This window comes from Myotis davidii, unplaced genomic scaffold (genome assembly GCF_000327345.1).
Source record: "Myotis davidii unplaced genomic scaffold, ASM32734v1 scaffold21, whole genome shotgun sequence".
NCBI classification, from domain to species: domain Eukaryota; kingdom Metazoa; phylum Chordata; class Mammalia; order Chiroptera; family Vespertilionidae; genus Myotis; species Myotis davidii.
Genome location: NW_006292573.1, coordinates 1,783,786 through 1,808,628, shown reverse-complemented (window position 1 = coordinate 1,808,628; position 24,843 = coordinate 1,783,786). Strand labels below are relative to the sequence as shown.

Sequence of the window (24,843 nt, the reverse complement as noted above, 5' to 3'; positions counted from 1 at the left end):
AATTTTTCTCAAACTACAGCAGGAAGGCCAGGGAAGGTTGGGGGGCAGGAGGGGAGGGTAAGAGATCAACCAAAGGACTTGTATACATGCATATAAGCCTAACCAATGGACATAAGACACTGGGGAATAGGGGAGGCTAGGGGACTGTCTAGGGCGGGGAAAAAAATGGACACATATGTAATACCCTTTGTAATAAAAAATAAAATTTGGAAAAAAAATAAATAAAAAATAAAATGTGGATGACCTGGAGAGAGTACATATTATTTTCTAAATTGTTTTAGTGAGGAAATCTTAACCCCCAAACCAGTGGTTCTCAAACTTCTGGCCCCTTAAATACAGTTCCCTATGTTGTGACCCAACCATAAAATTACTTTCGTTGCTACTTCATAACTGTAATGTTGCTACTGTTATGAATCGTAATGTAAATATCTGATACGCAGGATGGTCTTAGGCGACCCCTGTAAAAGGGTCGTTCGACTGCCAAAGGGATCGCGACCCACAGGTTGAGAACCGCTGCCCCAAACCCTTCCAGAAATAAACTCAAATTTCTTCCAAAAATATGTTGGTAAACACTGATATAAAAATCATGTTATACATTATGTCATTTAGTTCCCCCAAATCATTCCTTTGAAGCAAGCACACCAAGTCAGATGAACTCCATTAATTAAGGAAACCAGGTTTAAAAAAAATAATAAAAAATAGAGAAGTTTTGACTTGGAAACTGGCCTTTTGACACTCAGTTTTCACTATGACTACATTCTTATCAAACACAATATTTGAAAATTTTTTTACGTTTATTTTCTTTGTCTTATACCTTTGTTTTTTTTCCCCCTCTATTTTAGACATTCACAAACATTATCTATAAGCTTTATTTTTTGGAACATGCAGAAAATATGACTACTTTAGAGCTGAAAAACATGTCTAAACAATTTCAAGTAAATTCTTTGTGCAATAAAATACAAAGAAGGAAATATAATAAAAACCTATTAGATGACAGTGAGACAGGACAGTTAGCATAGGGGCAAGAGCCCCAGGCCCCACTGTTTCCCTTCCCCTTCTAGGTTAGGACACTGTGGAAGCGACTGTGGCTAGCCACCTGCGCCCTTGCTGCCCCTCTCCCAGTTTCCTGGGTTAAGAAACAGTTAAGACAAAAACCAGTCTCAGCCAGAGTTGGCAGCCATGGTGACCTACATCACAGTTTTGAAGCTGCTCTGCCCTTCAGGTCATCATGACAGTTCTGAGAAGACCAAAGAAAGAGCCACTATCTAGAGAGGAGGGACTTGGGTGAGCTGTGCTGATGACCACACCCCCACAGTGTCAGAGACCATGGACCAGCCCCATTCCCTCCCCTTGCTCACAGCTACAAAAACCTCCACCCAGTCCCCTTTGGCAGGAGACTCACCGTCTAAGTTCACTGCACTCCCTTCCTATCACTTTAATAAATCTGCTGTGCTTTGCTGAATCTCTCTGTCTCATTCTTGAGTTTTTTTCCTGCGCAGTGACAAGAACCTGGACACTGTCACCAGGTTGTGGCCTTCCATGAGCCCTCCAGCATCAAAAGTATAAAATAACCTCTCACTACACACTAAAAGAAAAGGTACTCAAATTTTGCACATTTTTCTCTGGAAAAAAGAAAAGAAAAAGAAAAATTGACTCCATAATTTAAAAAATCAACAGTTTGCAAAAATTTTCATTTTCCCACCCACACTTGGCAACATTATTCTCTGGTGTTCCATCATGATTATCTCTTCTCCACCTACTCTTGATCATGTTTTAGACTAAGAGAACAAAGCCATGTATTTATAAGATATGTAATATTCTTGCTCCATGAAGACAAATTACCATGCTTTTTAGACAAAAAGGAAGGAAGATTTTATTGTTTTATTGGCATGCTCTGCAATTCTGTATCCCCCTGGTTTCTTCAGGTGTGGCTACATAATTTGTTAAACAAATACTTACTAAATGCCTACCAGGGGCCAGGTCTACGTTAAGGCATGTTCAGCCCTATCCCGGGCTTCGAGTCAAATGCATGTTCTTTGTTATGATAAAATTATTTGTCTCCAGGACCTACCTAGGAAATTGAACCCCAAATTATTAGATCTTGTTCCTAGGAACTGGACTTACAACTCAATCGTGGCAAACTAGCAACATCTAATAAGTATGAAAACAGGATTTCCTGTCTACCAGGCACTGCTGAGTTTCACCAATCACCATATTCCAGTCTCATGTCTATGAGATTCTCTAGATAAAGAAACTGAGGCACAGAGAGCTGAAGTAACTTGTGCAATCTCCTCCGAACTCTTAAATACGAGTCTAATATTTAAACCCAGCACTCTAACTCTGGAACCTATGCTCCTTACACACCATGCTACGCATTGTCTTAATTCTTTCCTTGGACTTAAGTCTGTTTAGGACGAGGCAGGGCACTGCCTGTTCTAATATGCTTCAGGAACCATGCTACTTACAGCTCCCCACCATGATCTCACATCCCACCTGAGCATGCCATGCTGTTTGGATTTCTGAATGCTGCCTGTTGTCAGTCTTCTCACCACAGTTCCCACCCCGACACCTGGTATGACATTCATCCTGACAATCTGCATTGACAAGTTGGATTCCCTGTCTTCCTGACTGGCAGGACCTCTTCCCTATAGCTTATTCTATTTTTCAACCCATGAACCACCACAGTGTTGTTCTCTTACCAAATCCCCTCCTGATCTGCGGTTCCACTGCCTTTCAAGGTAACTCTAACATGTTCTCTAACTTGCTTTGCACCCGATATACAATTTCCACCCCCAGGGCTTAACTTTTGAGACAGACTATATGTGACAATTGGAACAATGAGTGGCTATTCTACAAATGTTTTCCACTCATCAAATATCAGAATTTTGTAATTAGAGCCCAAAATTTAATGATTTATTCATACAAAATATATTATAACAAAGGCCCCGAGAAAGAATTTAAGAAAATACAGTGTGTGATTTCAGACAATTTTGTCAAATGTTAACCAATTACCTGCAGTATCCTGTCTACTGTGATAGGCCTTGTGGAAGTTGAAAAAAAATTAGGCATTGCTGAGACTTTCAAATTGCTTATAATCAAATTATTACATAAGAAGCATTTGATAAGTATTAAAGTACTTTATATCGAGACTAGAAACCATAAAAAAACGAGACAGAGAGAATTGATGGATCTTGAAGATCAATCTAATATTGATGAGCCAAGTAACCAAGACTGGCATCCAGGCTTGGATAAGAAAGCTGAGCAATGGCCAGAAGTTAAGAGTATGACAAGGACAATGACTTGAGGATAAAGAAAGACTCAGTGGAATAGGAACTGCAGAGTCCAGTGAGATCACCTACAGTGCTAAAAGGCAGGACAAGTAGATAGGTTTAAATAAATAAAAAAAGAAAACTACTAAACTAGGGAGAGATAAGATGGAAGCCAACTAAAGACTCAGCAGATGTAGTCTTCAGGGTGGACCAGGGAAAAGGGAGGGCCAGGAAGGTGGTGATGGAGAGGGAAGCAAGAGAGGACTCAGCTATGTCAAATCTCACCAGTTCCAGTAATCAAGGCATGCATTTAAAAGCCTAGACTAGTTGCAGTGGAAATGTTAGGGCTGCAGCCAAGATGACATCTTTGAAAGAAATAGGAATGGGAGCATTGTGACTGGCACTACTAGCAGATAATAGCCTCTAACAAAGTTTTCTTGCCTTTAAACATTCTTCCTGTATATGTCATTCCTAAATACCAATGTTATAATAACAATTTCTTTTTCCAAATATTTCAATAACCTAAGCATAATAAAATATTTACAATCACCAAAGCATAATAAAATCCAATTGATTTGACATACTATCTAAGTCACACAAAACCCATTTCCTGGTTTTATTGCGCACTGTGTCTCACCATAGCAGTTTCCAAATGAAGATAGGCTCTTGGGGAACAGAAAGACTTTTAAGAGATACGTAAAGCAGAGACATAGATGTAAGAAACTCTGTTTTGTTTAAATCTGGAACTCTACTGAAGAGTACAAATACTCTTCAATACAGATCTGCCTGAGAAAAACCCCGTGGTCTCAAAATTCTCCATTCCCAAGTTTCCTTTCACAGTGATCTTTCATCCACTTTCCAAAAGAAAGGCATGCTTCTCACATATTCCAAATTACAAGAGTGCTCTTGGAAAATCCTCTTGGAGAAAAATAAACAGAAAATTTGAGATACTATATTGGTGTAAATAGAGAATAACTTTAATGACTGCAAAATAATTCTTTTCCAACTCAGTTTCTAATTCATGCTTTCAACACAATTTGAGAAAGATTTAATGAACTTATTTAAAAAGATTAAAATGAATTCCTAAAGATAAATAACTTTTTTCTTTTTTGGCGTACAACGGCTTCTACAATTTTTAAAAAAAAATCGTCACCCAAGAATATGTTTTCATTGACTTTTTTTGAGAGAGAGAAAGATAGAGAGACAGAGACAGAGACAGAGACAGAGACAGAGATAGAGATAGAGAAAACATGGATGTAAGAGAGAAACATTGACTGGTTGCCCCCTGTATGCAAATCTGATCAGGAATAAAAACCACAATCTACTTATGTGCCCTGATAGGAATCAGACCTGCAACCTTTTGGTGTAAGGGACGATGCTCCAGCCAATTGGGCCACCCAGCCAGAGCTTGGCTTCCACATTTTAAAAAAAGAAACTTATATACTTATAGCCCATGGATACAGGCAATAGGGTAGTAAAGACCTGGGAGGGTGGTTAGGGGATGAGAGGAGGCGGGGAGAGGAGAAAATGGGATATATCTGTAATACTACCAACAATAAAAATTTATTTAAAAATTAAAAAATAAAATGTTTTTTAATAAAAAATAATAAAAGGAATAAAATTGTTGCTGAACTCTGTCAAATTTAAACCATAAGTAATATTCACCCACCAAATTATCAACTAAATTAAAAAATCATTTTCATTAAATAATCTATATTCAGTAACATTTTATTTTCTATGATAAACAAGCACAGATCAAAATTTACAGAATATTTATCTTTCTTGATAAAGCTTTTACCAATAAAAACTGTGGTGATAGCTTAATCCAGGATAATGCTTTAAATATTTAAAATATAATAAAAATTAAAAACAGTACTTATTTTTATTGTAAATAATTATGGAGAAGACCAATAAAAGACTTTCAAATATAAAAAACACATTACATTGAACTATCATTCTGTGTGGAACATATAAGATATTCACAGAAAACAAGGAAGTTGTAAATTATAATATTGTTTTAAAAAGCCTATTCATGTATTTTTAAAATCATTGATAAATAATTTCAAATGTTTATGATATTTAGATTCTAATGCAAACATTTGAAGGAGTGACACAGCTTTATTTTCAAATACCTATGTTTTCAATACACTATAAAATTAAGACTCATTAAACTCTGACAAAATTGTTCCAGCTATCAACTTAAACATACACAAACAGGTACAAGGGTTTTTAGAATTGTTTTTGAGGACACATGACTAAAAATATTTGAAGATCATGCTTCTAAAATGGTCTTAAGTTTTCTACTCATTTTTCACAGAATATTTATCTTGAGGTCACCCCTCAGCCTAACGTCTCTTCCCACCATTTCTTTGCTTATCAAACTCAAGATTTCATCAATGTTATATTTCCCTTGGAACTCTCCTGATTCCAATGCTCTGGCTCAGTCATAATGCACAACTTCTTCCACTATGCTTCCACACTATCCTAATGGTAGCTCTTTGTATCTGCCTGTCCTAATAGACTGTAAACATCTCAAGGGTTCCACTCATTTTTATATGGCACAAAAGCCCAGTAAATTGCTTTGTGTGGAGAGAGGAAGTGCTTCATAGGTTCTGATGAATAATGTATATTTTCATTAATTGAAGAAAAAGGGTTTTGGGGTAAGAAAATGGAAAAATAATAGCAAAATAAACAAAATCAGGATGCGGGTATCTTATAGGGACAGACATTAGGATTAAGCATTTGGTTTTAGGTTAGTTGGTTTGAGGTAGCAATACACAGCAAAGTGGAGATGTCCTAAGATCAGAAATAAGAGATGGAGGTGCCTGTGAAAGATCAGATCCCAAGAGGGACATTTGAAGAGATGACAGAAACTCTCTTTAAGTGATGACCTCACTCTGGGAATGAGTTCCAAATTAGCATAAACCACTTAGCTGAATGGAAGGAGAAGTTCAAGGAGACATCTGGAGCAGCTAGCAAGGGAAGAGAAATAGGATCTGTCAAGTGCAGAGGTGAAGTGAGGAGCAAGACTGGAAAAGGGGCAAAGTATCAACACTGTTGAAGGACTGAGATTAGTCAAATGGAATAAAGACGAAAACACAGCCGAAGTGTGATAGCTGGGTAGAGGTAGAACATCAGCATATGGCAAAAAGAGCCTTGCAATTTCTTAAGAAGATGTGAAAAACAAAGATGAGAAGTGAATTTATGAACCAGAACTGACAGGGGAGCATGAACTAAGCACGAATCTGAAGTGTGGTGGCACAGAGGGAGAATGAACTGAGGCTGTGGGAGGCAGCCTAGACCAATCAAGACCACCTTTTGTTGTTGCTGTGGTTTTAAGTTAAGAGAGACTTGAATGAGAAGAGGAGTCCCTCACAATAAAGAAACCAAAATGACAGGGGTAATTTTATGAGATAAGTGCATAGGGATACATTTAATTTATGGCCTATGAAGTTCTTATGTACTTTTTCTATTTTCTGTATTCTGTGTTCAGTACTTTCATAATTCCCAAATGCTTCCATACATTAAATCATAAACAGAAGCTCTGGTATTGCTCCTTATATCTATATATGTAAAAGCCTAAGCAACCGAACCACTGAATGACCAGTCGACTGGTAGCTATGATGTGCACTGACCACCAGGGGATAGATGCTCAAAGCACAGGATTGGGCTTCCTCCAATCTGGATCTGGCCTGTGGGATTGAGCCGAAACCAGCTCTCCAACATTCCCCGAAAGGGTCCAGATTGTTAGAGGGCACAGGCCAGGCCAAGGGACCCCTCTACTACAGGCCTGGTGCACGGATTCGTGCATCAGGTTTCTAGTAGATAAATAAAAGTTGATAATTAAGAAAAGGAGAACAAATAATAGTAAATAAATTAGAATTATATTCATAAGTACTACCCTAAAGTTTTCTATGCATTGTCATATTATAATGTTAGAAAATAAAGATTAAAGTTGACCAAATAAGCCAGTATTGATAAATTATATTAAATATGTCATTCCAATATTACTTATGTTAGATTTTAAATTTCTAAGAATTTCTATGATATATTTGCCTCTCCTTATAAAGGTCAGTTTTTGTTGATATCCTTAATAATCACAAAACAACAATATTTTTCTTATTTTGTTGCCATGAGTAGAAAAAATAATAATTTCATATTTACCATGTATTTTTTAGTAAGTTACAAAAATTTCAAATACTATAGATAGGATCCTTTGGGGATTTTATGAAGTAATAGCTACATTAATTAACATCCTTCTGAAACATATAATAATGAAATAAATACAGATAAGGAAAACAAATTTTCTAAATGATATAAGCCTTAGAAAGCTTTCACTTAGGTTATATGCAGAAGATAAAATAGAAAAAAATACACACACAACACAAACAATTCTACTTTTTTGCACATTCCATACTTCTACAACATTGAAGTCTTGTATAAGCTAAGGTACATTTTTCCAAACATAGAAACAAATCTAAATTTGACCAGCAGCCCAACAGATTGCATGAGGAGGACTTTCACAATCAGCCTCTTCAACCCACATGATCCCTTCTAGAGAGTCAGGAGGAGGACAGGACAGAATGTTTCCGACACCAGGTACAACCAGAAACTAGGACACTGACTTTCATAAGCTAGACAGCACAAGGCAGAGGACACTAAATGCTTCTGGGTATCACTTTTATATCCAGAGGGACAGAAATCTGTTCCTCAAGATCAGCCACTCAAATGACTTCAATCATGGTACTTTTTCTGAACTCAACCAGAGACAGAATTCCAACCCCCAGCCCCTATCCCCATTACACTTTGAATTTTCAGGTTCAAAAAGGTGAATTATTCCTTTTGATAAGAAATATAAAATGGGGAAATGAGGACTTACAAAGAATAAATCACACACAATCCTTCTTAACTAACCAACCACTTAACCATTAATAGCAATGCAATCTAGACTTTTGCTATCTGCTTGGACACTATGGATGCCATCTATGTGACAAGATGGTGTTTCCATACAATTTTATTCATTTAAAAAATATTTGCTAAATAACTAATGTGTGCCAGGTGTTAAGGATATATTATATAATAAAAGTGTAATATGCAAATTGAACAAAGAGTGGAACAACCGGTTGCCATGATGCACACTGACCACCAGGGGACAGATGCTCAACGCAGGAGCTGCCCCCTAGTGGTCAGTGCTCCCACAGGGGGAGCAGTGCTCAGCCAGAAGTCAGGCTCATGGCTGGTGAGCACAGCAGCAATGGCAGGAGCCTCTCCTGCCTCCGCAGCAGGCGGGCAGTAAGGAGTGAGGGGTCCCGGACTGTGAGAGGGCAGAGGCTGGGCAGAGGGGACCCCCTCCTCCAGTGCACAAATCTTGTGCACCAGGCCTATAGTTAGTAAGTCAAACAATGACATCTGCACTCCAGATGCGTACACTCTAGTTCAGCCATGGGCAAACTACAGCCTGCGGGCCGGATCCGGCCCGTTTGAAATGAATAAAACCAAAAAAAAAAAAAAAAAAAAAACGAACCAATAAAACTAAAAATAAAAAAGACCGTATCCTTTTATGTAATGATGTTTACTTTGAATTTATATTAGTTCACACAAACACTCCATCCATGCTTTTGTTCCGGCCCTCTGGTCCAGCTTAAGAACCCATTGTGGCCCTCGAGTCAAAAAGTTTGCCCACCCCTGGTGTAGTTAGTGTTATAGAAAAAAAAAAGAAAACACATCTCAGAGCAAGATGGTACAGGGGTAGGGGGTGGGAGGATGTCTGAGTGGACTGTAGTTTTAAATAAAGTGTGACAGTGATGCTTACACAACTGGTGATATGTGAGCCAACTCAAGAGAGGTGAGCTTGAACTTTACTGTCTCGGGATACGGAATTACAATCTTTCCTAAGAGGCTGATATATATATATCTGACGATGGTGAAAGTTCAAATACTTTTTTATTTTTTCATTTGTTTCAGTTGAGGGACATGAGGAATTCCCTATTTTTGATGAACAAATTTTGAACCAATTGTCATCTTTATGATAAAGTATAAACTCCTGAACCTGGTATCTGCATGTAATTAAGCCAAGTCTTAATAAGACACTTACATGATTGAAAATTCAACATATAAATAAGTAGCAGCTTAACTAAAGTTATAGCTGCATGATATAAGTTAAAGACCCATGATACTTAGGACCTGTGTGTCTTTGCCCCCATGATATCCACTGGATGCAGAGCAGTGCTTAGCTCATGATATGTATTCAATGAATAGGAGTTGGATGAATGAAGCAAGGAATGGGTGGGGACAGTGGGGATGTGATAAGTAATAAGGATTTTTAAGATTACAGGCAATAATATTAGAGCTGTTTGACCTCTTCATATGCTCAAGGGGCACAATTTGACTTTTAACCTAATCTAACTCTTTAGAAAACCACATTATTATAATAAAATTGTGCCAAATGTCTGCTTATTGCATCTGAGTTGTGATTGCACCTATTTGTTTCGAAGAGGAGATGGGAGGCAGTGTATGCTCAGGTATATTTTATTTTTCTACCTCACTACCGAGGCAACAGCCTGGGGTGACAGGAAAGCCAATTAAAGGCCTACGCATAGAAAATCAGACCTTCAACATCCAGGCAGCCTTCTGCAAATGCAATGAAATATCCTATATAATAAAGAGGTAATATGTAAATTGACTGTCATTCCCTCGCATAAGCTGGCCGCCACAAGATGGCCAGCAGGGGAGGGCAGTTAGGGGTGACTGGGCTGGCAGGGGAGCAGTCAGGCATCGATCAGCCTGGCAGGGGAGTGGTTAGGGGGTGATCAGGCTGGCAGGCAGAAGTGGTTAGGGGCAATCAGGCAGGCAGGCAGGTGAGCGGTTGGGAGCCAGCAGTCCTGCTTTGTGAGAGGGATGTCCCCCAAGGGGTCCCAAACTGGGGAGGGTGCAGGCTGGGCTGAGGGACACTCCTTCCTACAGTGCACGAATTTCGCGCACCGGGCCTCTAGTAGGACATAACTATGTGGACCATGAAAGTCCTCTCACGTCCTGAAAGGAAGGATAGATATCTCTGCACATAAACCAGCTCTGGAGGCCGGCACGCTGCAAAGGAATCTGCCTTGGGGACGCCTGTGGGAGTGGGGAAGCAAGGGCCAGGTTCAGGAAGATGTCATGTACTAAGTTTTTAGATGTCATCTACAGTTCAATGTTGCCTAGTTAAGAATAAAAAAAATATTTTCTTGATAATTGATTAGCAAGCACTGAGCTACAAATCTGTGAATTGGCATCTTCTTCCCCATGAAAACGGAGAACAATGTAGCAGTCCTCTGTGTTACATTCATTGTCCAAAAGTACAAAAACACCATCTTTACAAATTCTGAATCCCACAAAAGTCTGTTATTCTGAATACATTAATTCTTTTAGGGCAGAAATCATTATCTTTTTCAATGTTTAATTGTATGAAACTCAATAAATGGCAGTTAAACGAAACAAACAATAAAGAATTCAATGTTTCATTTTGTTAACAATGTTCAAGTGAAAATTATTTAATAAAATGAAGAATTAGAAATTATGATCAGCATGTATGACAAGTAGAGAGTTATGGCAGTTATATAATAATGGGAATTTATCAATGATCTAAATTTTCTAGACTGGATAGCGAGTTTAACTACATTTAGCACCAATTGCTCAAGTTCCTCTGGTCTATAGAAAATGGCTTACTTATTAAAAAGTTGTATATAGCACATAATACCTTTTATTAACAAATTCTGGCTTTAAAAAGGGACTGCTATCCATGAGAAGAGTTAACTAACATGCTGAGTATTAACCGTTTGGCTGCTGACGTATTTTTTTCGGACATATGCCAAAACTGCGGCACTAATTGCGCGTGTATGGGAAAAAATGTAAAACACTTTTTATACAATAAACTCACTTGTATTGCTTTGCAACAACAAAAATTAAAAAATACCAATTGTTTACCTAAATTTGTTTTAAATAAGAAGAGCACGATAGCGCTCCTTAGCAGTCAAACGGTTAAATGAAATGTTTACAGTAAGAGGCAAGACATTAATAACATCAAGTTGATGTGATTCTCAGACACGTTTTACTCATTTACCTGATATTCTGAGAGTTACATACTTGATTCATATAATAATGGCAGCATAAAGGAGAAATGTTTACAAAGGCAAGGTTACTTATAATGTGAAACAAAATGGTCTTAGTACGTCCACTGTGAGCAAATGCTGAAACATTACCCATTCAGTGAGTATTAATAACATATTAAAACCTAGAATTAAGTACATAAAAAGGAACAACTGCTTCCTAGACTCAGGAAAGTTACTACCTAGCCAGTAATTTGGTGTTTAATCTGCCTTTTCAATAATTTTAAAGTGTTTCTAAATACCTATACCACACATATTTGGAGAACTTTTCAGTTTTGCAGAAGTTGAGGGGGTATTTTATAGCTTCCAAATGAAAAACAAATAAGTACCTGTAGAATTGCAACCTCATTACGAAGCTGGCTTTCTTGTTTTGTTGGAAATCTTAATTTGTCAATGATTTTAATAGCTACATCTCTTCCTGTTTTACGATGTTTTCCTTCAAAATAAAAAAGGAAATATTAGCATAATGTTATTAAATACCATTTATTTAAGAACTCCAGAATTTATTGGAACACATAGAAACTATAAAAATGTTTCACAAAATAAATTAATATTTCTGCTGTGAATTGACTTATATCCATAAAGATTTCATTTATTGGCTCCATTATTCTAAATCATATATGTACTATAAAATTAGCCACTATTTAAAAAACAAAAGAATTGGAACATTAAAGCTATATGTATCAACAGCCTGATATTTCTCATAAAAACATGTTTTAGAAACAGGATATTGAGCTACTTAATATAGAAAATACTCATACCACCAGCACAATGCTATCCTTAAGAAAATATAATTTAAAGTTCCTGATAAGCTAATGTGTATTATAATGGAAAGAATAAACATCTTGACTCTATCACTCATTAACTTTGGGATCCTAAGTAAATCACTAAAGCTTTCTGAGTTTTAGGTTCCTCATCTTTCATAATGAGGTTGTTATGAGAATTAGATGAAATAAGATATGTAAAGTACACAAAGTGTCCAGATAATTATGCACACTAAAAAAAAATGTTAGTTATTGCCCTAGTTAGTTTGGCTCAGTGAATAGAGTGTTGGCCTGTGGACTAAAGGGTCCCAGGTTCGATTCCAGCCAGGGACACATGCCTGGGTTGTGGGCTCGATCCCCCCCAGTAGGGGGCTGGCAGAAGGCAGGCGATCAGTGATTCTCTCTCATTGTCGATATTTCTATCTCTCTGTCACTCTCCCTTCCTCTCTGAAATCAATAAAAATATTTTAAAAAATGTTAGTTATCATTATTGTTATCGCCATCATTGGAACATGATAGGCCATTTCCATACATTATATCCCATTTAATTCTCGCAACAATCCTTTGAGGAATCTATAGGGCACCCTCAAAGGTTACACTATTAGCTATAGTGTAACAGGTATAGAGTAGTGTTAATTGAATCTAAAAATGAAAATCTGAAAATGAAAATGGACCTAATTACTCAAATTTTTCAGTCACATACAACCTACTTTGAAATTCCATTACTTTGACATCTGTTGTAAATCTAGTGTTCCTTTCCCCTGTACCTCACTCTTGCTACTCTTTCTGACTCATTCCAGCCAGCTTCCTTTCAAGACTGATTGTTTTCATGTTCTCTACTTCCTTACCACCATTTTGGGACTCACTGTAATCTCTATTCCAACTTAGCCATTTTTCTGCAACTACTCTCTTCAAGGTCACAGCTTCTTTTGTCTTGACGCCTCTGTCACTATAGCACTTGAATTCTCTTCTGAGATCCTATCCTCACCCACTTCACCCTCTATGTGTCTAGTCCAGCCGTGGGCAAACGACGGCCCACGGGCCGGATCCAGCCCGTTTGAAATGAATAAAACTAAATAAAAAAAAAAGACCGTACCCTTTTATGTAATGATGTTTACTTTGAATTTATATTAGTTCACACAAACACTCCATCCATGCTTTTGTTCTGGCCCCCCGGTCCAGTTTAAGAACCCATTGTGGCCCTCGAGTCAAAAAGTTTGCCCACCCCTGGCTGGTCTCAACTTTTCACTCTTCCTCATGAAGGCCTCCTTCTAAGTCTGCTCCTTCATTGTTGGATGTTACCAATTATCTGGCACCTTGCTGGTCTCTCTAACTGCATTTCCCACACCAGCCTCACCCTCGCATTATGTGCAGTTATGGATATTAATCATGCTCGATACACAATGTGTTTGGTTTTTTTGTGCATGTGACTATTACATTGCAGGGCAATACTCTGTGAGTGATGTAATTCATCTCCCCTATTACACTGTTATGCATTAACAATAAGCAACAATGGCTGCTAACTCATTGATAGGTTTGCCATGAAAAATAATTTGAGCATTTTAGAAGAATCACAATTCCTTTGTAAAACAGAGTAGAACTTGATTAATTTTCAACTAAAAAGCACAATATTATATTTATTATAAATAATACTGAGTAAGATGTAATTATTTCAGAGCACCCGCACCTCACAAAAAAGTAATTTCTTACTAACTTAAGGAACTGAAAGTTATGATGTCCTTTTATAGGGCAGGTAACACATTAACATCAAATATTTTGTAAAGACTTGACAAATATAATACAACTGGCTAGAATCTAAAACAGCAGTGGTCAAAATAATAAGTTCACCAAATACGATTGACTATAAGAAAAAAGATAAAAATTCAGTATTTCATTTCAAAAATTTAAAAAATGCAAACCTTAATGAAATACATACACTGTTAAAAGTATTAGAATTAAAATATTTTTTTGTGTCTAGTTACATGATTGGTTTTTCATGGATTTCTGATGAAATATGTTTAAAAAATGGAATTAATTTACTTATGAATTACAACTTCCTGGTTTCTCAATATTTTGTCTAAATAAGCCATTATTTAACCAGTATTTCATATAGTTTGTTCATATTTAAGCAAAATATGTTTTTTTAGGAGTGAATAACTCTTTCAAAACATAAATGTTCCAATTTTCCAAATAGTAATTATTTCAAGAAAAATGTCTAAAAAGAAATCAGAGACACATACAAACTTATATACACACAGGTCTTATCTTTTATATTTTTGGAGATATAACTTATAAACACAGTAGCTAAAATTTTAAATTAATAAAAATACTTAGTGAACTAACCTACCTCCATAAACAATTCCAAATTGCCCTGACCCCAGTACTTCGTCAGGAAAAATCTGATAGACTGTGCTGATATCCTGTAGGTACAAGTCCAAAGAAAAACAAGCATGAAGTGGAACAAAACATGAGTCCTAATAAATTACATAATGTTATTAAGTGTTTCACAAACATTAAATATTTCAAACAAATTACAAATGCTAGGTAAAATCTGTAATATGACCATAATATTCAAAGTACATTCTTTAATTAATGTAAGACTGTAATGTTCTGAAAACTATTCTGCTCTTAAGTAGCAGAGTAATGTCCAATGAAGTGTGTCTCATTAGAGAGAAATAAGACTTAAGACTATACAATGTCATTTACTGTCAATATTCAAAACAGGATTTGCTCATTGAGATGGTTATTTAGATGTTTGGGTTAATAATCATAGGTCTGCGTGAGTCCTGGTTCCAGCCACTCCACTCTTTATGGCTAGAATGGTGAGGCTGCTTCTTTATCAACCACCACATCCCAATGAATCTGTACCTGGGGTCCTCAAACTATGGCCTGTGGGCCACATGCAAATACAAATATTGTATTTGTTCCCATTTTGTTTTTGTTTTTTTTTGCTTCAAAATAAGATATGTGCAGTGTGCATAGGAATTTGTTCATAGTTTTTGGGTGTTTTTTTTTTTTAACTATAGTCTGGCCCTCCAACCGTCTGAGGGACAGTGAACTGGCTCTCTGTTTAAAAAGTTTGAGGACCCCTGATCTAAACTGAGAGGAGGCGGCTGAATTCACTGCAAGAGAGCAGCCACTACAGATGGATGACGGCCACTAGAAATTCTCGTCTGGCGGTAACTACAATCTTCCATGTTTACCACTTCCCTAAGTTCCAAATGTCTACGCTGTTTCTCTTTGAAATAATACTTGCCAAAGCATCATGTGTTAATCTATGTGGAACAGTCTGTGATTTGATGACCACACTTATGAAAGCACAACCCAATACGCTGCCACTTTACATAGGATATATTCCTATTACATCCTATGGAATGTTCTGCCTATCTTCTACTCCCGTTCTCTTTGACCTTTCAAAAATGAGTCTTTTTACATCGAATCCTGAGATCCTATACATGCCTATTCTTTTCTTCTGTCCTTCCCTATAGAAAACAACTACAAGCTGTCAACATCCTATGATCCCTTCACAGTGTCTATGGGGTAAGTTCAGGTTGTTTGGATACAAGAAAGTAGATTAGTACCACTCCAGCATTCTGAGTCCAAGCTACAACATCTTTCTCTGCTAGCTCAATGGCCCACCAGGAATTTTCAGTGGGCAATCATGGCCAAACAGGATGGAACAACCCCACAGGTTTCTAGAATTTCCCAAAGGCTTATAAGTTAACCTATATTTCTCAGTCTTCTCTGGCTAAGCAAGAGCAAAAGGAACCTGCAGATCCCTAATAAGCTATCTTGTGACCAACGGCACAAAAATTCATCTAACCTCCACTCTGAAGTTTTCCTAATTCTCTCTAATCTTTGGTTTCCAGTTTACTTTATATCAATTTAGCAAAGATTGTAAGCTGTAATAGAGTTTCATGGAATTTATTAAACTCACATCAGTGTAACTCTGCAAACGTTGCTTTTGGTCACAGGCAGGTATAGCAGGCAAAATACAGCCAAAGGTCTTAGTTACAAGACAAGGTGAGAAAGACCTTATTACCTTGGGGCTACTTGCCATATGGACAAAGTATTACAAATAAAGCAAACATGGCAGAGTGTAAATTCTGTCATAATATGTTTGACCTATAATATTCAAAAACTCAGCTGAAAGGATGGAGTTATGTGCCCTGGGTGACAAAGATGCTAGAGTGTAGACACATAAAATATAAAGTATGCAGCTTTTTGAGGTTTCCTAGATATGCACAAGTGACTGCAACAGCATTTGCAACTCCTTGTCACATGACAGCAGTCCTTTGTAGCAATCAAGAAATGAGAATAAGGGCATGTTTAAGCTATTCATGCAACTCAAAAAATTTATTTTATCTTATTTCATATTGTGTAATATCACTCATTAAAATTCCAGTACCAAGATACACAAATGTGTGAAAAATTAGAAACTGCATTATAATTGCTTATCTCAGATGAATAATAGGTATTTAGCTCTTAATACTACAGAATAAATTACAGAAAAGTCACCAAAATAATCCATCTAATGTAATGTTTCTAAAATCTTATGGAAGAAAAGTACCCAAATAGACATTATTTAATTTTCCAAAAATTACTAAAATTTTAAATTGTTAGATAAATAAAAAAGCGTATTTTATGATGTCCTTATTTTCCAATAAAAAAATCACATTACCACATTTTATATTACGAAGTATATACTCACCACATTTTCTTGAATCTGGCAATTTGAAACTGAAATACTCAGAGAAATATCTCCTGGAAATACATGTTAAAAATACACAAAAGAAGTAAGAGAGGTAACAGCATAAAAAGTAAGCACATGCTTACTAATCAAGCTGCAGGGGTATTTTTAAATCAGAGCAATTAAATTTTTCTATAAAAATGTCTATTAGAATATTTCTTTTTACTATTACAGATTTACTCAATTCAGCTTTGAAAAATAATATTTTCTCAGTTTAGAATGTGGAGTCATACAGACTCGAGTTCGAGCACTGGCTTGCCACTTTGTGGCTCTGGTACAAGCTTAACTTAATCTCTCTAGGGCCCGATTTCCTCACCTGTAAAACAGGCAAGTAATTAACATCCACCCGTTCAGGTTATTTTAAGGCAGTGGTCGGCAAACTCATTAGTCAACAGATCCAAATATCAACAGTACAACGATAGAAATTTCTCTTGAGAGGCAAATTTTTTAAACTTAAAGTACATAGGTAGGCACATTGTTATTAACTTAATTAGGGTACTCCTAAGGCTTAGGAAGAGCCACACTCAAAGGGCCAAAGAGCTGCATGTGGCTCGCGCGCTGCAGTTTGCCGACCACGGTTTAAGGCATTAAATTAGAGACCTTATGTAAGTGCTTAGCACCAAAATAGGCATGCACATTTTATTAATATGTACATTAGTTGGAGAGATCAATGAAAAAGAGATATATCATAAAATAAACTATAATGTGAAAACCAGGGGTTCTTCCCCACAGATTTCATTATTGATAGTAATGATGAAATTTTAAATTACACTTTTATACAGATTTCCGCAGTATTTTTAAAAAATCACCCTCAATATTTGATTCTGGTCTCATTTTCATAAAAGTCTATCTCATTCTACTAATGACACAGATTTCTTCCTGGGATAAAATTATCAAGGGTTTTGATAATTTTCTGCACACCATATACACCCATGGTAGCCTAGCCTGCTTGGTGGTTTTCTGTTAACTCAGATTTGCAAATGGCAAGCCTGGCATTCCAGATCAGGTTCAAGAATACTTCTAGGTCTCTGCGATTGCCTAATATTTGGGTTTACATGAATTTGTTCAAATTTAATATAAAATAAAAATAAGATAATTTAATGAATGTAATATCTTAGTATATTTGTTATCAAATAAACTAACTCATCCTCAGAAGGCTCTCTACACCTGCTCTACAGATAGGAAGCTAGCAGACTCACTGTGAGAGTTGGTTCCGGAACCGACGGATGAGCCCTTGGGAATGACGGGCATGAGGGCATGCTGGATCGCCACCTCCCACATCCTGGCCACATCAGCACCAACGCCACTGGTGAGGACACTGCCACTGGGTGATGGGCTGGAAGGGTTGACCACATTTTCTCCCACGTAATATACTACATTTGCTGTAGTGATCTCAAAACAGTGAGGGTTGGCCCCATTAGGAATTAAAGCTGAAGGTTTTGCTGGTTCCAGAGATAAAATTTCTGATAAAGGAATTTCCTGTGGAAGAAAGAGTATGCTGATATAGTTTACCAAAAGTATGCAAACTTTCAAATAAGATTCATGCCAGGAATGTGTAAGAAATGACATTACAAATGGCCATCACTTATATAAAATGGTTTTGCGAAATACTGAATTTTACAAAGCAAATTTTAAAAATATCTTTGCTAGAGGAAATATAATCATCTCATTTTCCCAGAAAAATTCAAGTGCCTTTTTCATTATGTTCATGTGGCAAGTATGAGTATCAATAAGAATAATGATTTTGATTCTGCCCCAAAATCTAAGACATAGAATATAAATGACAGTGAGGTAGAATGAAAACACTTTTGAAATGCTTTTGGGTATGAATGGGTGTTTTTAATTTTTAACTATTTTTTAAAATACTGGAAATGATTCATATAATTTGACTCGATACATGTTAATATAGTAATACAGCCAAGTGAATAATTTTAATGAGAAAAACCACAGTGATTGGTTTTAAAAGCAGTTGCTTTTAAGACCATCTTAATATTAAAAAAAAGTCACCACATTGTCTTCCAGGAGGTATGTAGTGACTAAGACATAATAATTTTTAAAACATATTTTTATTGAAAAATTAATGAGATAGCCTTTTTCCATTAGAGCTGTGTAAAGTGGCCACAGAGAATCACTTCAACTATGCCCGAGCCGGCATTAATTTTGAAGGAGCAAGTATAAACTGTTTTCACTCTGAATTTCTTTTGGAACCTTGTTTTAATGGGTGATACATTATTCCACATCTGTATTATTTCATGTAGAGAGACAGAATGAAAATTGCTGCCAAACTTTTGCAAAGTGCTCCTTATGAATACTGACAATGCAAGGAGAAATCAGACAAGGTTTCTTAACTACTTCCAGTGATGCTGCAAGGCTGTAGAAGGAAAACAATGAAGAAGCAACAGCAAAAAAAAAGTTGGATGTAGTGGGTTTCAGAAATTACTTTTGGCTAATTTGCTGTGACCTTGACTTTTCTGTTCAAATCACACATCTCTGTTAACATACTCAATGAGCTTCTCCTCCCCCACCATCAGTCCATGGGACCAGAAGCACTCCCCCAGGAAATGTCAAATTCACCAACGGCTATTATGGGGTCACAACCCGACTCCTCCAAAACTGTAAGTTACAGAGAAGAAAAAGTATCTCTTAGAGCAAGCACAAAAACAGTCATGCTTGTTGGATGTATTTTGCCTATCTGATACTCTACGTATAGAGAGCGTGGGACTGCAATCAAGGAAAGAACCATCCTTGCTTACCTTGTAGTACCTGCTTCCGGTATCGTTTTGAAAGAGGGTAATACATTTGCTATCCAATCTCCAATAGTGCCGTTTCCGCTGAAACAGAGGTTAGATTCAGGATCTTTTAAAGACTTTCAAAATATTTACTATTGATAAAATAAAACCATTTCCCAGTGGGGACAAGATTTTATGGTGGTAAGTGCATGAAAGACACACAGTCAATTTCATACTCCAGAAAGTGACTCTTGAGCAAGTGTGTGATAAGTTTGCATGTCTACATCAGAGTTATAAGCAATAAAGGAGGTGATGTATTATTCTCACCCAGAATAGGGCAGGGCATTTAGTACATGCATAGTAGTAAACAGAAAATACCCTTTTAAAATTTATTTGACTGCTTGAATAGCTAAAGATGGACTTGTAGTCTGTAACAAAATAGAAAGGCGTAACAGGAGATACAAAGTTCATACATCCTCATTATTTTAGAACATAAGGAATACCATGTTGATCCAGCCAGGTACTCTGGCTTCAATTACAGATGGAAGAATTCTGAATGTTACAATAGAACTGAAGACTATTTTGTTGGATAGTAGGGTTGACTCCATGGGATCAAAGTCAGGGGAATGTATCAAATCAGTTCACCTTCTCTCAAGCTCCCTATAGATCTCTAAACTTACATGATTTGGTTATCAGGTCCTTGTTCATTCTAGGTACATCTTCCATTTTAGGGGTGGTGGTGGTGTGGGGTGTGTGTGTGTATGTGGGGGGTATTTTCACTTTTTAGACCCCAAAGCCCTAGCATTATTCTTGGTCTCTTGTGCAACCAATTTAGACGAGTCAAATATATAAAATATGCTTTAAATATTTGGCACCATGTCTAGGAAAAGCTATCTCATGTTCAGTTGAGTCCTACATTAAGTCATGCAAATCTTTCTCCAGCACAGAAAGTTGAGATTATAACTAATTAGGTTATAGGTGTTTATCTAATGAAATAATGGGAATACTACAGATAGGAAGTAACGAGGAAAAGACTACTGGTAACTGAGAAAAAAGCTTATCATCACATTTCAATTTAACTTTAAAACATGGATTAAATTTTTCTCACTTACCCACATGTACAACCTCATTCACAACTATCAGGAAAGTCTAGTGTAGTGAGCAGCTTAGATTAAAATTTAAAATGTGTTGTCTTTTATCTAATAAAGTATACTGCCCTAAAGTCAGTTTTTAAGTGAACACTTAAAGATTTAACAAGAATATAATACTTATCATTGTTGTTATTTTCCTCCCTAAGATGCATTATTAGTTTTAAAAAATTCCGAATCACAGAGGAGCATTCTGACAACATAAACTGTCGTTTTCATTTCTACTATAAAATGGCAGATGGGCATTCAAGTTGTCTGAAGATTATCCCAAGTAATGGAGGAAAGTGATTTGTTTCCCTGAGAATGCTGCCTACACTCCTTTCTAACTTAGTTGCTTGCTCAGCTACCTCTGACACCCAGAGACTGCTAAAGTGCTACACCGATCCAGGACATGCCTGCAGGGAACGTGCTCCTGGTAACTTAGACATCCTACGTCTTCACGGGCATTTGGGACTCCTAAAGTGAGCAACACCTGAGAAAAATGCCCACCGGGCACCTTACCAGTGTGTCCTTGCTGGTGTAGTGAACCATCCACCCCTCCTTCATCACTGTGCTGCCTTTCCTCTTCGTGTGTTTGACAGACTGCACAACTCTCATGAGCGGGATGTTGTTGCTTGTTGATGGACTTGAAAAGTCAAAATATTTCAGGAAATAAATGCTTTTTGAAAGAAATCTTTTATTCCTGTATAAAATCTTATTTCAGCTATTTCAAAGTGAAAGTAAGAAAAATTTCACACCCCATTTTTAGTGAAATGTATTGTCAGAGTACCATGGCTCAGCTTCTGGATTACTCGGAAGAATGATAGGCACATCACAGCCCTACACTCGAAAAATCCCGAGGCACGATAATAAGTGCCTTCATCTCCAGGCTAACCTCTATGGTGTTCAGTTGGGGTAAATAACAGGTAGATTACTGTTGTAGTGTCTTGAGGCCACAATATTCACGACAGCTTATTTGCTCACTTATTACATACCAGAGGTTCAGTGCACGAATTGATGCACAGGTGGGGTCCCTCAGCCTGGCTGGTGATCAGGGCCAATTGGGGCCATCTAATTGGGGGAGGGACCGGTCAGTTGGGGTAAATAACAGGTAGATTACTGTTGTAGTGTCTTGAGGCCACAATATTCATGACAGCTTATTTGCTCACTTATTACATACTAGAGGTTCAGTGCACGAATTGATGCACTTCCTTCTTCTTGTTTTTCCAGAATATTATTATTACTATTACTAGAGGCCCAGTGCACGAATTCATGCACGGGTGGGGTCTCTCAGCCTGGCTGGTGATCAGGGCCAATTGGGGCCATCTAATGGGGGGAGGGACTGGGGGAGTTTGGCCGGCCACAGGAGGTTGGCTGTGGGAGCACAATGACCACCAGGGACCAGCTCTTGCATTGAGCGTCTGCCCCCTGGTGGTCAGTGTGCATCATAGTGACCAGTTGACCAGTCGTTCGGTCATTCAGTCATTTGTTCACTTAGGTTTTTATATATATCGATTACAGGCAAAATATTGATCATTTATAGATAACAGCATTTCACATAAATTTGAGTCTCTGAAAGTTTCATAAAAATTAAAAGCTGTTTAAACTGTTTTTTTAAATAACCATTCCCCATGGAATTATGCCAACCTTTTATCTCTTTCTCTTTTTTTCTGTCTCTGTGTCCTCTTCCCTTCTCGCTCCCACATGCATCCATGCAAGCACAATACTTTGTAGCCTCCTTTGATACTAAAGAAATGTACACCTTCAAAAGATAGGTGGGCCATAAAACTAAAATTTTCCAATATTTTAGAAATAGGCTTTACTCTATTAAATGGAAAAAATGTCAATATTTGATTGCTTTAATCTGATGAACAATTTCAGTTTGGCAATGCATATGGCATTTATAAATGGACACAAAAGTTTGAAAACACGTATAAATTAGAGATTGGGAAATTTTCTGTAAAGGACAAGGTAACAAATATTTTAGGCTTTGCAAAATACTAAACTCTGCCAATTGAAGAGCACATGTGCCCACAGACATTGTGAATGGGCATGATCATGTTCTGATACAACTGTTACAAAATGGGCAGCATCCTGATTTGCCCAGAGTGTGCTGACCCAAAAGATGTAAAAAAAATGGAGATCAGATAGTAATTTAAAAAGTATAGATGGCTAGATCACAACTGTAAAATTTCACATACTTTTGAAAGTACAATGTAGACATTTGTGATATTTGTAATAGGGGCCAGGTATAAAATAAATGCTACCGGCTGAGATGCATCCCCAATCTTTGTGTTTCTACACAATAAGGGTTGCATAAACAATTTAGTAGTAAAGTTGTAGATGGCAAATATGAGAATCCCTCACATGCAAAAAATAAAAATAAATTTAAAAAGTGGGTCAAAGACTGAGGCAATGCAAGAAAAGGATGCAAACTACCCTTCTCCAAGGGATCCTGACCTCCTAACTCCAAAGGCTCTCTATCCTCTGCAGAACACAGCTCATTCACGAACAAATTAAGCACACTCTAGAGCTTTCTTTTGTAGTAGATTAAAATGTCAGCTGGAGGTCTACTGTTGGACCGAGGCTGCGAGTGCAGCCCTCACCTGATGGTTCTGTTGGAGTCCTCAGGGTCTGGGTCCGGGTCCTGCATCTCCCCACCGTCGTTCTGGCACTCTGCCATCACCATCGCAGCATCCTGGACCATGGCTTCTTCCATGTCGTCCATGAGCCCACTGTTCCTCTCACTGTCATTGTCGTCACTCCCTTCTTCCATGACCACATCAGACTCTGCCCCAGGGCTGAGCAAATCTAAAAAAATTGTTTACACCTGTGAAGATTAGCCTGACATCCTGGAGCCAGGGCTTAAGACAAAGGCAATTCGAAAAGGACTCAACCAGAAGCCCTAAAAGAGTAGTTATTTGAAGAATTTATCTTTCCTGTTTTAAAAAAAAAATTGTTCATAAGAATCTGAATTTATGAGAGGGTGAACAGATAATGTACAAGCCGATGCTTGTGTGTTATGCCTAAAAAACATGAAAAGTCATGGAGAGCCGTAGAAGAAAGGCAAGGGTGGGATACAGGCGAAGTGCTTGGCAGCAAAATGATCCCAGGCAAAAGTGAAGTAGAAATTTCTCATCTTTGGTGGGAAGAAAAAGATATTTGGGTAGATGAGGGAAATTTTCACATGCAAAACTTCTCAGGGTCATTGATTCTTTTTAAGTCATAAATTCCAATATATAAAATTGGTCACATAAGAAGCATTTTTTAAATACCTAAGATATTGAATATTTGAAGTTAGATTGAATTACCAAGTTGATAGTAATGAAATAACTTATAACCATTTACTGATACAGAGTACTTATTTTAAAATTAGAAAATAAACTGATCAGATACTCTAGCCTGCCAAGCTTGGAAAACTCACATTTTACCAGATTTATCTGACTGTCTGGGAAAATGCAATTTCAAAGACATTAACTACATGAAAAATGACACTTTCCCCCTTTAGTTGTAGTTACCAGGAGTATATTGACATTTTCTGAGTTGGAACAAAGTCCATACCACATGTCACAGGGAGTGGGAAAATGGCCAAGCTTTCCATTTTAGCAGTTAATTCATGCACAAATCTCCAAGGCACAAACTAATCAGGGAATGTTTGCCTGAAGAGAATTCCCTTCTTCTAATAGTTAGGTGTTTCTTCTAAAGAAGAAAGTTATAGAGAAAGATAATCTTGTTCTTCAGTGTTTTAGCAAAATAAATAAATAAATACATAAATACGTAAATAAATATCAACTCGCTCTCTTTGGTCTTGTATCACAATTTTTCTTTCCAGAGGAATCAGAAAACTGATATGAGACTGAAGGTAGATAGCAGTCCACTATCCACGGAAAATGTTAGCCTGGGACAGATAGAGAGTCAAATACTTTGCTAAGAATTCATGAGGAATACTACTTGGAAATGAAATAGCTGTTCCTTTAAGACATGGCATTTTTCTTAAAGAATCGTTCAAAATTAATTTATGTAGCTAGAGTTTCCCCAAAGGAATACTTCCAAAATGTAG

At 37.1% G+C, this 24,843-nt stretch overlaps 1 protein-coding gene across 1 annotated transcript in view; it reads right to left on the bottom strand.

Annotated features, from left to right (window-relative positions):
• PRKD1 (protein kinase D1) overlaps positions 1 to 24,843 on the bottom strand; it is a 138,206-nt gene that overhangs the window by 32,551 nt on the left and 80,812 nt on the right. The window contains exons 7-13 of the mRNA XM_015565484.1: positions 23,390 to 23,594; positions 21,306 to 21,429; positions 19,681 to 19,758; positions 18,127 to 18,406; positions 16,889 to 16,941; positions 14,525 to 14,597; positions 11,743 to 11,849 (exon numbers count right to left, since the gene is read on the bottom strand). Coding sequence (XP_015420970.1) covers positions 11,743 to 11,849; positions 14,525 to 14,597; positions 16,889 to 16,941; positions 18,127 to 18,406; positions 19,681 to 19,758; positions 21,306 to 21,429; positions 23,390 to 23,594 — 920 coding nt within the window. The remainder of the gene's footprint in view (positions 1 to 11,742; positions 11,850 to 14,524; positions 14,598 to 16,888; positions 16,942 to 18,126; positions 18,407 to 19,680; positions 19,759 to 21,305; positions 21,430 to 23,389; positions 23,595 to 24,843) is intronic.